The 18166-nt window shown below is 38.3% G+C and overlaps 1 protein-coding gene and 1 long non-coding RNA gene across 5 annotated transcripts in view; one reads left to right on the forward strand and one right to left on the reverse strand.

Moving 5' to 3' along the window:
- LOC133607684 (uncharacterized) overlaps positions 1–18166 on the reverse strand; it is a 45810-nt gene that overhangs the window by 25797 nt on the left and 1847 nt on the right. The window lies entirely within an intron of this gene.
- aff4 (AF4/FMR2 family, member 4) overlaps positions 1–18166 on the forward strand; it is a 77296-nt gene that overhangs the window by 24093 nt on the left and 35037 nt on the right. Inside the window, exons 1-2 of one of the 4 annotated variants that reach the window (XM_061962543.1) lie at positions 1867–2302; positions 17436–17565. The exons of 1 other annotated variant lie outside the window; for it this stretch is intronic. In XM_061962543.1, coding sequence (XP_061818527.1) covers positions 2286–2302; positions 17436–17565 — 147 coding nt within the window. In that variant the 5' untranslated portion in view covers positions 1867–2285. Of the gene's footprint in view, positions 1–1866; positions 2303–17435; positions 17566–18166 lie in introns of those variants that run through there. 2 more of the 4 variants (XM_061962544.2, XM_061962546.2) reach the window with 2 other exon arrangements.

Below are 18166 nucleotides of genomic sequence, written 5' to 3' on the forward strand. Positions count from 1 at the left end.
AATGTCTTTTGTTTACATATTAGCATTTAAGCTAGCAAGCAAGATAGCGCCTGTAAGTCCGTCCGTATCAAAGTGCAGTTATGAATGACGGTTTTCGGTCATTTTAATTTAATACGGTACTACGAACTGTCGGGAGTTTTACAGTGGTTTATTTGTTGTGGTTTATCGTTTATTTGTATTACAAATGCCCGCAAAAACAAGAGTGACCTAGTGACGCTTGCTGAACATGCACATTAAAAAAAACACAGACTTCTATATTAACGTAAGAGCTGCATGAAACCAAACAAAGAACCGCGGGTTGGTGAGATCTGCACTATGTGATGTTAGCTGGCATACAACCCGACCCGCCTTGCTTCACAAAGAATCAAAGGCGCTTGATGAAGGACAAGATTGGTTACATATATTATGGTGATTTATCGATTCTGGAAAACCTACCGACTTAATTTTCATTTATCGTCGGTTAATTGACTTATCAAATATTGGCCCAGGCCTAAATTGATTGCAGTATGTACCTCTTAGTGTTGTCCCGAAACCAATATTTTGGTACAGTATGCTATTCTTAAAAAATTTGCTTTTTTGTCTAAAAAAAGAATGCCTAACAAACAGCTAAAACCTAAGGCAGGGATAAGGATAATGGAGAGGCCCGCAGGTGCTAGAGCCCAAGGGCTCAGGGGCCGGATGTTGAAATTTGTTTCGTCAGAATATACTGTACTTCCGCAGGTTATATTCCTTTGAGCCTGTGTTTACCTAATTCCAAAGTAAAAACATAGGCTTTCACACTGCACTGTCAATAAATTCATTATTCTGCCCGCGCTACTCGTTTTCCAGCATGTGCCACTATACTGATAGTTAACAGCATGAAGAAACAAAAGCTCCAAGAGTTTTGTTGAGGATTGATGTTCCTTCTTTTGAATTATGTTCCTTCCTAGTTTTATTTCTTTACACTTCTTCCTTCATCTGGGTTTGTAAAAATATAAACAAAGTAAACATTACAAAAGTGTAACGTCCATTCTGTATTTTACATAAACAAAATAGGTTTATTGTTAATACATTCAGATGTGTCTCAAAACAATCAAACCTAAGGTGTACTGTTATAGCCCTCTACATGTATTAAACGGGGTTTGATTGCCAGAGTTAATCAGACAAAAAACATAACCACAAATACAAAAGACATCACAAAGTCAGCAATTTCAATACAAAAAACAACTAAATATCATTATGCACAATATCTACTTACAAAGATCTGACAAAGTTTCGTGATGAAGCTTACACATGTGAATTTTGTACCGCTGTTGCTGTTTGTCTATAACAGTGTCCGTGGCTCGAACATTGACTCGGGGCAGGCATTCATACTTTGTTGTCCAGTCCCTGTTGAAAGTCTTATTTTACGCAATTTATTTATATATTTTTTCAGGGTCGACTTTGGCATTTTTGGTTTGGATGAGTAGTTTTCTTCTACTTACCCCACTGTGGCTTAATTGTGACACATGTCTTGCTGTCTCAGCTGAGATAGGCTCCGGCAACCCCCGCGACCCCAAAAGGGACTAGCAGTAGAAAATGGATGGATGGATGTCTTGCTGTTGCTTCCTGCGGGGTGGCGGGAGTTCTGCATACATGAGCAAACCCTAGTTTGAATGATTTCATCAAGCCTATTTGGGTGATGTTCGGCGGGCCAAATTAAAAGCGGGCCGCCTGTTGAATAGGCCGGACCTAATCTTGAGGTCTTGTGAACGCAGCCTGTTAATTTCTAACTGTAAAACTGGAACACATTTCTATGAAATGATTCCACATTGCTAAATAAGAGATTGAGCCTTATCAGCTTCTTTTAAAACTACGTAAGAATTGTCCTTTACCTATAATCTCCAACACACTGCAGTGTTTTTAACCCTGACCTTACCACCACCCCCTTCCACCAGTGTGTTCTCCACACATGCGTAACCACAAAAACACAGCACACACGCGGAAACAAAAGCCTCTCGAAGGCCTCACGTCGCTTGTGACCACCCCCGCCGCTTGCCACTGTGGTACCTCCCAAGCAGAGCAGTCGCCTCCCTCTTGAAGTCAGATTTGTCTCCTCTCTAAGGAAATACACTGTACCTAAAAGGTGTAAAAAGTGTGGCGAAAAGTTGTGGGGGCTCTATGGCCAATACTGTGGATGAAGAGGAAGGAAGGGTGTTGATTGAAGGAAGGTTGGCGACACACTTTTTAGGCTGACAAGCCATGACAGGACTACTTGTGAATCGTTTGTGAACACTCCTACTTCCAATGTCTCACTGTTTGGGGCCATGGCCTTTCAGTCAGGGTAAGACACTTGTATTATTTGCCTTTTTTGCTCACCTCTTTTTGTGACTGGCAAAACAAATAGTCCTTTTGAACCTAAATGATTTTAATGTGGCCTTTTTTATAAAGTGTGACAGAAGCTGTATTCATCCGTTTGTCATCGTTTAAAAAAATATTCACTCATGTAAGAGACGTGACCTGGCTTCTCTGTGGCCAGAGACGGATGAGCTGATTAATGTAGGAACAGAGTGAACTGGCTTTTCAGCTCGACAGACTTTGACCTTTTCAACACACTGGAGAGTGATTACAATTAAATGGAGCCGGTCACTTATGTAGTAATAAATTGAAAAACGCAGTTTGCAAGAAATTGTCCTTGCTAAGCCTCCTTTTGTCGTTTGTTGTCAGGATGCTGTCGTACATCTGACGTTTAATGCGTGTAGGACATTGTTGTCTACGACGTGGGGACAATCCTTTCTGCTGTGCTGCTGTAAACATGTCTTGGAAACAGACTTCCTTGTCTGGAAAAACAGTTTTTTATCATGGTTAGATTTTGTCATGTTCAGCCATAAACTCCATGGTCCAATGGCATAAAAACAAAGAAATAAGGTTAAGGATTTTCAAAAAAGTGAAAGTTTCAGTATTAAAACTAATGTGTCCACTTGTGTTAGCTTGTAGTTTGACTCAAAGGTTATATTCGCGAGCTAGCAACAGCATGACATTATTCGTGTTTAAAAAAAATACACATACAGATCGAAAGTCTAGTAACTTGCTGCACTGTTGTTGCTCTGAGTGCAGACAAACATTTTTCAGTGTTTGGACTAGGGAAGTAACGATTACAGTTCAATCAATCAATCAATCTTTATTTATATAGCCCTAAATCACAAGTGTCTCAAAGGGCTGCACAAGCCACAACGACATCCTCGGTACAAAGCCCACATACGGGCAAGGAAAAACTCACCCCAGTGGGACGTCGATGTGAATGACTATGAGAAACCTTGGAGAGGACCGCATATGTGGGTAACCCCCCCCCTCTAGGGGAGACCGAAAGCAATGGATGTCGAGTGGGTCTGACATAATATTGTGAGAGTCCAGTCCATAGTGGATCCAACATAATAGTAAGAGTCCAGTCCATAGTGGGGCCAGCAGGACACCATCCCGAGCGGAGACGGGTCAGCAGCGTAGAGATGTTCCCAGCCGATGCACAGGCGAGCGGTCCACCCCGGGTCCCGACTCTGGACAGCCAGCACTTCATCCATGGCCACCGGACCTGTGCCCCCCCCCCCCCCCCCCCCCCTCAAGGAAAAGGGGAGCAGAGGAGAAAAGAAAAGAAACGGCAGATCAACTGGTCTAACAGGGGGGCTATTTAAAGGCTAGAGTATACAAATGAGTTTTAAGATGGGACTTAAATGCTTCTACTGAGGTAGCATCTCTAATTGTTACCGGGAGGGCATTCCATAGTACTGGAGCCCGAATAGAAAACGCTCTATAGCCCGCAGACTTTTTTTGGGCTCTGGGAATCACTAATAAGCCGGAGTTCTTTGAACGCAGATTTCTTGCCAGGACATATGGTACAATGCAATCGACAAGATAGGACGGAGCTAGACCGTGTAGTATTTTATACGTAAGTAGTAAAACCTTAAAGTCACTTCTTAAGTGCACAGGAAGCCAGTGCAGGTGAGCCAGTATAGGCGTAATATGATCAAACTTTCTTGTTCTTGTCAAAAGTCTAGCAGCCGCATTTTGTACCAACTGTAATTTGTTAATGCTAGACATAGGGAGACCCGAAAATAATACGTTACAGTAGTCGAGACGAGACGTAACGAACGCATGAATAATGATCTCAGCGTCGCTAGTGGATAAAATAGAACGAATTTTAGCGATATTACGGAGATGAAAGAAGGCCGTTTTAGTAACACTCTTAATGTGTGATTCAAAGGAGAGAGTTGGGTCGAAGATAATACCCAGATTCTTTACTGATTCGCCTTGTGTAATTGTTTGGTTGTCAAATGTTAAGGTGGTATTATTAAATAAATGTCGGTGTTTAGCAGGACCGATAATCAGCATTTCCGTTTTCTTGGCGTTGACTTGCAAGAAGTTAGCGGACATCCATTGTTTAATTTCATTAAGACACGCCTCCAGCTGACTACAATCCGGCGTGTTGGTCAGCTTTAGGGGCATGTAGAGTTGGGTGTCATCAGCATAGCAATGAAAGCTAACACCGTATTTGCGTATGATGTCGCCTAGCGGCAGCATGTAAATACTAAAGAGTGCAGGGCCAAGAACCGAACCCTGAGGAACTCCGCACGTTACCTTAACATAGTCCGAGGTCACATTATTATGGGAGACGCATTGCATCCTGTCAGTAAGATAAGAGTTAAACCACGACAAAGCTAAGTCTGACATACCAATACGTGTTTTGATACGCTCTAATAAAATATTATGATCGACGGTATCGAAAGCAGCGCTAAGATCAAGAAGCAGCAACATAGATGACGCATCAGAATCCATCGTTAGCAGTAGATCATTAGTCATTTTTGCGAGGGCTGTCTCCGTAGAGTGATTTGCCCTGAAACCGGATTCAAAAGGTTCACAGAGATTGTTAGACACTAAGTGTTCATTTAGCTGCTGTGCGACAATTTTTTCGAGGATTTTCGAAATAAAGGGAAGGTGGGACACCGGTCGGTAGTTTACCATGAGGTCAGGATCAAGGTTAGGTCTTTTGAGCAGAGGATGAATAACCGCTTTCTTGAATGCTAGGGGAACAGTGCCAGAGGAAAGTGATAAGTTTATAATATTTAGCACTGATGGACCTAATAATACAAAAAGCTCCTTGATAAGTTTCCCAGGAAGTGGGTCAAGTAAACATGTTGTTTGTTTTATCCCACTTACACGCTGTAATAGTTCCTCTAATGTTATTTCATCAAAAAGAGAGAGACTATTTTGTATTGCAGTATCCGTCGTAGATACAGTTGTATCTGTGTTCATAGAACCCAGTTGTAGCTGGGATGCGTTGTCTTTAATCTCCTTTCTAATGAGTTCAATTTTCTTATTAAAGAAATTCATAAAGTCATCTGCCGAGTGGGTGGAGCTATTGGGAGGAGTCCCTTGTTGGGTTAGCGATGCTACTGTACTAAACAAAACAGTTCAGGTTAGCTTTTACAAATCAGGACCATGACGTACAGTAAGGATGGGTCGTACAGTCTATTTCTACTAGGGATGAAATTAAACAGTTATTGGACAAACGGTAGAAAATGGATGCATGGATGGTTAACAATTATTGTGACTAAAATGATCACTGTTATTATTATTGCGGTATTGTTGAATGTGCTCAAAAAGTATTAATATACGGACTAAAATCTTTTGATGAAGTTAAAGTAAACACAGCTACTATTATACATGTTTTGTGTTTCTTGTGCTTCACTGATAGTGTTTTAGTCTTAAGATTTGATCGGTTTTAATGGCTGTGTTTATGGTTTAAATTTTGGTTTGTATTGTAGCACTTAAGATGTATTGGAATGAAAAGTGCGTAATAAATAAGATGTGAATTGTGCGGGAACATCAACTGTGTCTCTCAACTTTGACTTTTTAAGTAGCAGCGGACATTTGTATTATCAGTCTGGAAAATGCAGTTTCTCAGAAAACAACTTAACTTTTAATAATGTCAATACTTCACAAATTGACATTTAACTTCGCTGGCTTCATCTTTTCTTGCGCAGAAATGCAAGAGGCAACTTTTTCTCCCAGTCTTCTCTCAAATAATTATTTAACACACACAGTGTTGTTTTAATCACAAATTTGACTAATTTACGTAATCTGCCAACGAAGCTTGTTGCACTTTAGAGCAGGGATGTCCAAACTTTTTCTACTAAGAGCCACATACATTAAAATTTAAAGATGTGGGGTCAACTACATTTTATCTATTCAAGAAGCTAAAATTATTCCCATCTTGGTCCAGGGTTTCCACCAGATAGCCACACTCCCACCGCAACAGGTATATTGGCAAAGGGCATGGTCAACATGAAGTCATCATATAATTTGTATAATCTACGATGATGCATACATTTTCTTTAAAAAGACTGAAAAAATGTTATGCATACATTTAAAAAAAAAAAAAAAAAGTTTGCGCCATTTTTCAATTGTTGCTGCTCATTGTACAATGTAATTTGAGCATTTTCCAAGTTTTTAGAGACTTCTTCAATCCATTTGGTGACTAGTTCCTTAATTAAAAACGACTAACAACAAATCTAGTATCTTTTCTGGTGTTATTGGAGACTGTACTCGTGTTTAGAGACTCCTTACGTCTGTCGCTTAATGTCTGCGTCAAACAGTGAGAGCTACAGCAAGCCTGACGTTACACTGTCTTTACACTGCTGCTCCAGCTGCATTTTGTCTCCTTAAAGCCGCCACTGACCTCTAAATATTTGCACATTGCACATTTTGTAGATCACTGTCTGTGGTATATCTCGGATATATTAAAGTACATTCACATCGCAGACATGCTGCCTCCGTTCCAGACAATCTTGTGCATATTTCTTACATCATCAAAATATCCGGTTTTGGTTGCGGCCAAATTTTCAGTGCATTACTAGTCAATAGTGCACAAATAATAGGCTACATATATTATGGTGTTAGCGTTTATGTTCATGTAGGTCTGGGCGATATGGATCACTCAGCCCTTATTTTTCTGGAAATATGTCCCCCAAAATAATTTAGTTCCATAGCCCTGGTATCAACAGTCCCTACTGGTATACTCAGTCTATTAAAAACAACAAAACACTGTTTATGCAAAGACTCAAAAAGGGTCCTATCTAAACCATGTTTTCAATAAATGCATAATGCGCTCAACGGTTGCAAATTTGACTTATATAATTTTCACCGTTCGGTTATTTAGCCTCATCAGACTCATTATCCTGAATGTAAGGTACAGGATTTGTTTTTGTTACAGGTGTAATAGCTCAATTGTTTTGAAACATGTCCACTTCAAAACCTTTAAGTTAAATGTTTTTTGTCTGCTTACAACACAGTCACAGGCCATGAAATGTAATAACGACTGAAAGCTAACCGATGCCACAAGAATGAGCACCAACTCTTTTTTTTCCTGCCCCTAACCAAATTAACACCTTTAATACCCCACTTGATGTGTATATGGTTTGCAAAATTCTGGTGGGAGTAATCGACCACTGCTAGACACATTAGATGTGCTAGAGAATGCTAGAGAAAAATAGAAGACTCTGTTAGGTACTTGTACATGCACAAAAATTAATGTTATTTTAACACCTTTTACGCACAGCTGGAAATGTTTATGGTAACATTCTGTGCGATTATTGTTATACATGGACAGATTTGTGGTTCGCATCGCCATATAAACCCCAGTTTAGATCCTGGCACTCCTCAAATTAAAAGCCAACACGCATTGCTAGTACATACACACCCGTGTACAAGCGACCAAACTTAAAAAAGCCTTTTATTTTTGGCTTCAGCGTCTAAATACAAACAAGTATCGTAGAAACCAATGATTGGGAGGTTCACCTTATACTTATGCTGATTTTATTTAGTGTTGTATGACAGGGTGTTCCCGCCTTGTTTAAATTATAAAAACCAACAGAGTGGGTCAATTAAGCGGGCCGAATGGACATGAGCAGTGTGTAAAAAGGGATCTTTTGATCGTTAAGCACAATGCTGACAGGAGCCCGTTCACACATTTAGCTCCAAAGTGACTTTAACAGGCTTATTTGCATTTGCATGTTGTATCTGCATACTCCTAGGATTTTTCTGTTTTATCTCTCTCTTGTTTACACAGCTTTACCTGTCACACCACATGCTTAGAGGAAGTCTCAGAAGTTGTGTCATTTTGCATTAGACATTATTATGCTATGTTTTTGCTTCTTTGTTTTGTTGTTTTCAGCCGGTCTGTAATTTCAAAATGGATGTCCTGTTTGAACTAGTTAGTTTGTGAGGTACCCCGTGCCTCATGTTGCTGTGTTTAAAAACGCTACCATGTGTTTTCTCATAAGGCCCTTTTCCAGCAAAAGTTCAGGAAGTTTAAGTTCCTGGATGCTTTAATTCCTGGAACTATAGGTCCCTGTAGACCTGTGTGGTTTGTGTTTCCACGGTATTTCACAGTTCAGGGTAGTTTATACAAATCAGGATGATGACATATGGATGAGTGGTACACTATATTTCTACGAGGTATGTAACAATATGAAAATGTCATATCCCGGTTATCGTGACCAAAATTATCATCGTTATCATTATTATTTCAATATTGTTGAATTTGCTCAAAAAGTACATAAACACGCTTTGAAATCTTATGACCAAGTTAAAAAAAAAAAAAAAAAAGATTTACTGTTAGAAAACTCAACATTTTGCATGTTTTGTATTTCTTATGCTTCACTGGTAGTGTTTTAGTCTTAGTATTTTATCTGCTTTAATGGCCAAGCATATATTGTTTATAATATTGATTTATACTATAGCACCTTAAGATTTATTTCGATAAAAGTGCATTACAAATAAAATATATTTATATTTATTATTTATGGCGGGCGTGGTGGCGTCCTACTCAGTTCAGCGGTCCTTGAGCGCACCATAGTAACCCCTCTGTCTTGTATTCCTCTGAGTAAAGAACGATCACTCAAATAAGAGCACAGCTCATAGGTTCACTGTGTTCAATTTAATATCTTAGTTGCTCAGACACCAATGTGTTTATATATGTTTACGTTGGGGAATGTCGTTTCGTAAAGATGGAAAGATGTTAAATGTTTTCATATTAGCATTTCAACTAGTAAGCTGCCGCCAGTCAGTCCGGGAGTTTATCAAAGTGCAGTTATCAATCACTGTTTTTTGATGGTTTTAATTTAAAATTGTAAAACTAACCATCAGGAGTTTTACTGTGTTCGTCATTAATACTGTTTATTGTTACATTCCTATTTGGGCTAATAAGTTTTTTATGTAGCATATGCTTCATTTTGCTGTGTTTAAATATCATGTACTTTCTCTTTGATAACCCAAGCACTGCCAGTACTTCAAATAAAACAATGTGCTGGCAGTAAAAAGGATTGGATATTTTACAATCGTATTGATGGAGTGAATAACTCATTTTAAGCCAGCGATCATAAAAGATAACAGCGTTGTATGTTGATGGATGTTTGGATATAGGGATAGAAGCCTAAATAGCTCTCATTTACACCGATTAAGCAAGCACTAATTGCGAGTGAGGTTGTTATGGGGGTGTGTTTGCTTACTCGGCTTTGGTTGAGTAAAGGCTGCTTGTAAAATCTCAATCCTGCCTTTACAATGACTCATTTCGTGTGCCTTTTGCTGATGACGTAAAATGCCCTGTTTAAGTCTTACTGTTGTGAAATCCAGTGGAGCGCAGATAATGAATCACAAGTTGTCCAGATGGTTCTGCACTCATGGTTCTACACTCATGTTTGAAATCTGCCATACACTATCTCACAAAAGTAAGTAGACGACTCGCATTTCATTGTAAAATAGCTTTTCGTGACTTTTCTTCACGATTGCGTGTACTATATTTTGTTTATGTAAGCTAACTCTTATACTTCTGAACCGATGCACACGAAAGGGGGAACATTTATCAAAGCATGTCATATTTTTCTGACTAATACCCCACATGGTAGCACTGTTACTAAACTTCAAAGTGTTACCCTACCACCAGAGTCAAATTGTCTAGGAATTTCTCATTGCCAAACATACCTGTGGTGGTAGGGAAATGGTCAATATGACATCATCACATGATTTGCCATGATGCATATATTTTCTTTAAAAAGGCAACAAAAATGTATACATATGTTTAAAACAAATCTGTTAATTACATTAACATATGTATATTTTTAAACGTAATATTGTTTGGTCTATTTTTCAATTGTTGCTGCTTGTTGTACGATCTACTTTGTTGAGGTTTTTTTTTCCTAGAGATTTCTCTAATCCTTCAGACTCTTTTTAATCAAAAACTGGCAACAAATCTAGCATCTATTTCTGGTGTTATTGTAGACCGTACTCCTGTTTGGAAGATCTTTACTTCTGTCGCTCCATGTCCGCGACAAAAAGCGAGCTGCGGAGAGCCTGACTTCACACTTGTTTTGCGCTGCTGCGAGCCTTTCTCTTCTTAGAAGCCGCGAGTGTCATCTTAAATTTTGATGATCGCTGTCTGCGGGCATATCTCGTACACATTAAAGTACGTCCACATTGGGACATACTGCCTCCTATCCATACAAGCCTGTGTGTATGTATTGCTTACGTCATCACAATATTTGGTTTTGGCCGCATTCCGGTGATCAAAATACATTTTTTTCGGCGGCCAAATTTTCAGTGCATCACTCATCAATTGTGCGCTAATGATAAACAATAGATATCCATTTAAACTGTAACTACCTGCTGGTGGTGTTAATGTGTATGTTAGTGTGTTATGATGTTCAATTTTCCCATGGTTTGTGAACACACCATATCGGCGGAGAATGAGGAAGTGTTGTTGTGTGTTCGGTGTTCGTATAAGATTATCAATAAAAGTTAAAAATAGCGTCATACTGTGTCTCTTTTTCTGGAGGCTACAATACATTATATTACCTTTTTTTTTTTTTAAACTTTTTTACATTTTTAAGGTGTGATGGCTAATATGTTGCCATTGCGCACCACCACAACAAATGCATTAAGGGAAAACCCTGCCTCAATGCACTGTACAAAATAACCCACTGTAACTTTAGGATGTTAGCTGAATCACAATGAGATGTAGTACATTGGTGCTCTAACTTTGAGAGTACCTTGAGATAAGAGATAAGAGCTGTCTTAATTATTATGTTTTAAGTTACAATCAAAAATTGAAGTTACAAGCCTTCCCGCAAGGGCTGGGTGATATGGCTGAAAACTGTATCACAACATAAGTTTTTTGTATTGGTCGATATCGATAATCATTGATTTTATATGGACCAGAAGAACAATATATTAAATGTTAGCATTTTTATTTCAAATGTAGTCTTCCTCTGATTATAATCCTGTCAGATATCATGGCAGAAAAGAAATTGAATGTCAACCATGGAAAACACTCAAACAAAATTCTGAAATCAATATCAACGCTTAACAATAATAACCTCTTTAAATTAAGGTGCAAACAAGGAATATGTAATAAATGCTTAATAAAGTGTAACAAAATAGTGCGAAATGTGAAAATGTAAACATACAGAAACCTGAGAAAAACAGTTTTTTGCAGGTTTACTGCCAGGAAGTCATATCGTCTGTGTAACATTTAATATTCTTATTTAAGTTGTGCACTAATTATTATTTAAATATTACAGCACCACATTATTTTAAAGTATCAGATTTGTTATATTGAAAGGAGATCTCTGATCTCAATGGGATTTTTTACCTGGTTAAATAAAGGCTAAATAAAAATAAAATAAATATTAAATTTATTTTATGTACACATTCCTGCACATTAGTTCCTACCTGTTGTTTTCGTACATCCGAATAAGGAACGGACAGGAATGAAAAGAAAAGATGAGCGCGACGAATGACTATGGCCTGTTTGGAAAAATCCCAAAACGTTAAATACTGTGGAGGAGACTTTTCCTGTTTTATTGACATTTTCTGTCGGATGCTATTGAATTAAAAAAAACTTGATAATCAAAGACACGACCAAGCGTGTCACCAACTTGGCGACAAGTCTGCACCATACTGAAGCAGAATGAGCCAGCCAAGAATGTTAAAATAATACATGAATGGTGGACTTTTATGCATTAAACTATGAAAAAGCTTTGGATGGTGTGGTTGATGGTACCACAGAAGTCCTCTCTCCAAGGTGAATTCTGTACATTATTATTACATTACTTAAAAAAAACACTGTAGTTGTTTGTTGTACATTCTATTATTTGATTATTTTTATACACTATTTCTTATCTAAGTTTGTTTTTCTTTTTAAAAGATGCGTTACATGTAGGGCTGCAACAACGATTATAAAATTAGTTGGCGATTAATTTAGTCATCGATTCGTTGGATCTATGCTATGCGCATGCGCAGAGGCTACTATTTTTTTATTTAAATTTTTTTTTTAATAAACCTTTATTTATAAACTGCAACATTTACAAACAGCTGAGAAACAATAATTAAAATAAGTATGGTGCCAGTATGCTGTTTTTTTCCAATAAAATACTGGAAAGGATAGAAATGTAGTTTGTCTCTTTTATCCGATTATTAATCGATTAATCGAAGTAATAATCGACAGATTAATCGATTATCAAATTAGTTGTTAGTTGCAGCCCTAGTTACATGTAAAAAAAAAAAGAATGCTGTTTTGCTGGCTGGTTTGATTTCACTTAATTTCAATGGGAGATGTTGATTTGAGAAACAAGTGTTTTAAGTTAAGAGCTCTGCCACAAAGCAAAATTTGTTGAAAAACATGGCAAGTAAAAGGTCTTGCAATGTAGCAATGAATAACCCATAAATTATCAACCATTGTCTAATGATTATATAACTATACTGTAAGCATGCACGTCTTCCAAATAACTTTTACTTAACCCATATGGGGGGCGACAAATGTTTTTCCAATTATGTACAACGAACCGTCTCAAGTGACATACCATAGGCGCACAAAATTTCTACCTACTTCCGGTTTCCCACGGTCGACGCCATCTTGGTGCGGTGAAAACACTGCACGAAGCCATTCTTTTGTACCTTGTTTTCCAAGGTGATCACACGTATCTACAGTTTCTTCTTGGCTTTTTCGTTTTTTTAAATCAGTTGTCATCATGCCTAAAAGCTGTGAGGCAGTGCAGTGTACCAATCACAATAGGAAACAAGGAGAGAAGTTGTCATTTTGTCAGTTTCCTTCTAGAAAGAGCTCACCAGATCATCGTGACAAGTGGTTTCATGCTGTCAAGAAACTGTCAAGAACAGGCGAGCGCTGGAGCCCTGGGAAACATGCTGTGCTGTGCAAACATGTTACTGCACAATATCGTAAATTGTAATCTACTTGTAACGTCATGTACTGCGTTTGTATTTCTAACTTAGCTAACCTTGTTTTAGGAAATATTTTTTTATCACTGAATTTCTTTATTTTTGTTGGACGAAGTATTTTTTTATACAAGTTATTATTTTGGGATGTTTAAGTCCAAAATCCATATCGAAGCCATGCTAAAGTCGTTGAAATTAAAAGACTAAGTCTACATTTTCACAGATCAATTTCTTTTGTTAAACCGTAAAACTAATACTGGTATCATATGACATTGATGGAAATTCAGGAAGGGAAGTAAGATCATATCAAATGTAATTCTTATATTAGGCACCAGCCTAAATAAATATATAACTGCACACTATATCATGTAGAATAGTTTTACATAATGTAATGTCCTTTTTGAATAGTTCTGGTTAGACTGATAATCAAATCCATCAATCAAGCCACACATTGGGGCAGTATAGCTCGGTTGGAAGAGTGGCCGTGCCAGCAACTTGAGGGTTCCAGGTTCGATCCCCGCTTCCGCCATCCTAGTCACTGCCGTTGTGGCCTTGTGCAAGACACTTTACCCACCTGCTCCCAGTGCCACCCACACTGATTTAAATGTAACTTAGATATTGGGTTTCACTATGTAAAAGCGCTTTGAGTCACTAGAGAAAAAGCGCTATATAAATATAATTCACTTCACTTTTAAGACGGTAACTCTGTTTACGTACAAAGCAAGCGCAGGAGTAGCGTTTTCACTGCGCCAAAATGGCAGCGACCGTGGGAAACCCGAGGTAGCTCGAAAATGCGTGCACCCATAGACATGTAAATTGGATGTAATATAATAGTACTCTGTGTGTGTATAGCTTGTATAGCAGGATAGGTCTGAAAATGAGTCAACATGCAACCGTTCTTGTCTAAACAGCTGACAACTCAAGTGAGTACACCTCACTGTATCTTGGCCTTCACTTCAGATTTCCTTTTTGTGCGAAACTTCTCTGAAATCGCTTCAATCCCATCTGCTTCCTTTTCTCTCGACAACCACAAGTAGCAACAGTTCAAGTAATCCCCTCATGTTGTGTTAATAACGGGAGAGGCCTCGAGTGTGTGTGCGCTCTGTCAACAGACGTAAAATCTTTGTTGTTCTTGGCAGAGTTCAAGCGGCATTGACTTAAAACCGAGAGGTGACACGCCTAGATGATGTTGTGCTTGCCTTTTGTTTCAAAGCTAAGATGTATTTATGATAGTTTCTTTGCTTCTCTTGGGTCGGAATTGACTAATCCAAGAACTAAAAGTATGGCCTTTTCTATTTCTTATTTGTTTGGACCCACATTGTGGTTAGAAGCTTGTGACGTGCGGACATGTTTGTTGTCATTCCCGTCTTCTCTTTGCTGTGAACGAGTGCTGTGTAGGACTAGGTATCACGGCCCATTGCCTAAATCAATTGGATTTGGATTTATAAGGTTCTAAATTGATTAATCAATCTTGTTATAAACACCCTTGATCAGTTTAAACTTGTCAAGTCACAAATTGTGCTGCAACACTCCACAACTACACATTGCATTAAGCTATTGTTTTTTCAAGTGCAAAATAGTAATGACAGTAAATATCTAAGCCGTTCTTTCTGACACCCTTAGTTTGTCAGCTCAGTCGAACAGGTTGTAACACACAGTGATTTTATTGTGAAGGCTGTAAAGTGTGCGCTTGTTTTTGGGAGCACTTCATGACAATGCTGTGTGCGGTGAGATGAAGACGTAAACAAAAGTACCTCTGGAGTTAGAGCTTCTGTCTTTTCTTCATAGTGAGCTGGCACCAAATTCTGCGGCCATCTTACAAGACTGCCAGTTACAAATATAATGCAGAAAAATAACAGTTTCAGTCAGATGTTTACGTTGCATGGTCATAATGTAGTTTGGTTCAAGCACCTGAATGAGCCGCTTTAAGGGGAATGGCATTTTTTTGGGAATGTTGCCTATCATTCATAATCCTTATGTAAGACACGCACTCGTTTTTTACGTGCATTCTAACTAGTAAATAAATGCAATCGAAAGTCTGTTTACATTGGAGCCTATGGGAGTCGCTCTATTCTGCCAATGAAACGTTTAAACTAACATCCAAACACCTCCATCGAGGTTTTATATATATATGTCATTTAGTAACAAGCACGTTTTTAATACCATGTAATATTTACTTAATTTGCTCATTTTAAGCATACGGTGGCACATTAATTACTCAAATGCAACTCAACGTTCGCTTTTTCCTTTGTCAACATCACTGATTACTACTCACTGCAGACTTCACAAGAGGCAACAAACATTACAAAACATCACTTACTGTACAATATCTGCTGTCACTGGGATGCCAACTGATAGGATGTTCATATGTTCTGTTTAGATGAACATTTACTCCTAATCCTAAAGCCTCTTTGTGTGTCTTTCGTGCCATTTCCGGGTTTAAATTGGATGCCAAAGTTGAGCAACTTGTCAGATTATGTTCTCATTCTTCTACTATCAAGGTGAGAGGCATTATGTATCGTTCTCAAACTTTTTTCCACCTCAGAAAAAACTTGGCTCTCTAAGTACCACCATAATGACCAACATTAAAATACAGTAGCGTAGTAGGCCTAAGTATTCTTTAAAAACAAGACAGAGGTTTTATTTAACAAATATATTTAATATTTTTGGCAACTAATATTACACACAGATTGAACAGTAACACTGTTTGAGTATAGGAAAATAAAACGCTACTTGAATAATGAATCAAATACAATTAACTGCACATAATTAAGTGATTCATTGGCGTACCACTAGACAGAGCCCGTGTACCACTAGTGGTAGTCGTACCACAATTCAAGAATCACTGATCTAGAAAAAACTTTTACAAGCTCTGAGGCGAGAAAGCAGCTCACCAGCTGATGTCAACATAGTAGCATAGTGATCACGGCGCCGCAAGAAATAGTCTTACTGTGTTAGCACTTATACTAACATTAGCACTTATAATAACAACATCACTAATACTTGGTTAATATTCAGGTCAAGAAATGTAAATGGAGTATTGGTGATTTTTGGATGATTATTTAGAGTGCTATGGGCGGAATAGAGGACCTCCCAATGACTCCATTATAGGCAGACATTTATTCATTTTTGTTTACAAGTTAAAACGCATTAAAGCAGTCCTTCTCAAATAGTGACGCGTGTGACCTCGAGGAACATGCTTTTTTTTGCTGTACCAGAATATGATGAAGTGTGTGTAGCACCTGGCTTCACTGTAACCACAGTGGGAGACGAGGAAAGACCAGTGTGTTGTTTTCCTTTAATGTTATTAAGCTTACAATGAGATTCAGAGGTATAGTTATAGCAATTTTATAGACAAATTATACTATTTATAGTCACAGCGGAGATTGGAGGGGTGGGGGGCGCAAAGTGTTTTCTTCTTCCTAAGGAGGGTTTAACAGAAAATAATCAAGAAGGACTGCATTAAAGTAAGATCTGTCTTCTTGTCTTTCATAATGATTGTGATCAATAAGCAACATTGTGGGTAATTGGATGGTACTGCTAGTTATTTTGTCTGGGATGGCTTGTTGTTGGAAGCTAATATTAGCATACGTTGATGCTGCTGGTGCTGCACACCCAAGACTACCAAAATATATTGATCAAATCGATTTTTTTCTTTAGCACTTTGATTGTGCAAAAAGACGACCCAGCATGCTTTTATGGCGAGTTTGTTGTCCAGAGTAACAGAACAAGAACATTGAATTGTCTGTTAGGTCAGAAATCAATTTAATATTGGACCATCCACCCCAAAAGTGGTACAATTTGGAGTTCAGCCAAGTTTTTTGGAAAGGTATGTCCCGGAAGTCACAGGAAATGTTATCATTATGCATAACTCGACTCTACTGCATTGGCCTTTCAGCAGTAGCTTCTACCATCTGAGCATCTGCTTGCAGCCGGTGTGGCAGACTGCAGCGTCTAGACTAGCCTAAGCCTATTAGAGACTACTTTCTCCACTGCGATGCGCGTGTAGCATTAGCCCACTGTGCTACATAGGCGTCAACGTAAACTGTGGCTCCAGGCAGGAAGCGACTCATGACCGGCGTCTGAACACAGTGACTGCAAGAGAACATCTTAAAATGTTGGCACGCCGCGTCATCATGTATCACACGATATATTGACTTATTTGTTGTTGTTGTCTTGTCCCGTGCTTCCAGCAACATGAACCGTGAGGACCGGAATGTGCTTCGAATGAAAGAAAGAGAAAGGAGAAATCAAGAAATCCAGCAGGGAGGAGGCGAGGCCTTTCCAGCAAATTCCCCCCTTTTCCCTGAGCCTTACAAAGTGGTAAGCTTATTCAACATCCGAGCGCTCAATCAATCCGTTTAGAAACATGACACTAAGTCAGAAATGCACATTTCCTGGCTAGAGGCGACATGTTTTTTAGCGCATTCGACTGACAAGAAACATTAATCTTTAAACCCCTTTCTTGCTTTTGGCATTTTTGTGCAAATGTGTGTTATTAGCAGCCTTGTTTTTATAAATAGTTCTCGAGAAAAACTTATCAGTGAACAAGGCTTCAGGTTCTTTAATATGCATTTACAACAAGAGATTCATATACTCTATGCTTTACAGTAGGCAAGTTTCCATTGTTTTGTAATGAAAACATACAAATATTTAAATATTGAGTTGGTTGCAAATAAATGGTACTTAGGAATGTACTGTTGTAGGTCCCGACCTAATTTGGTCAGCACTACCGAGTAACAATTCACATAAAATTAAATACAGGTGAAACTCAAAAAAATGTAATAACGTGCAAAAGCAATTCAACTTAAAATGTGGAACTAATATGTGATATAAACTCATTACATGCAAAGTGAGATATGTCAAGTCGTTATCTTTATCTGTAATCATTTTAATTATCATGGCTTACAGGTTTTGAAACCCC

The sequence above is a fragment of the Nerophis lumbriciformis genome, linkage group LG09 (assembly GCF_033978685.3).
Source record: "Nerophis lumbriciformis linkage group LG09, RoL_Nlum_v2.1, whole genome shotgun sequence".
NCBI lineage: Eukaryota > Metazoa > Chordata > Actinopteri > Syngnathiformes > Syngnathidae > Nerophis > Nerophis lumbriciformis.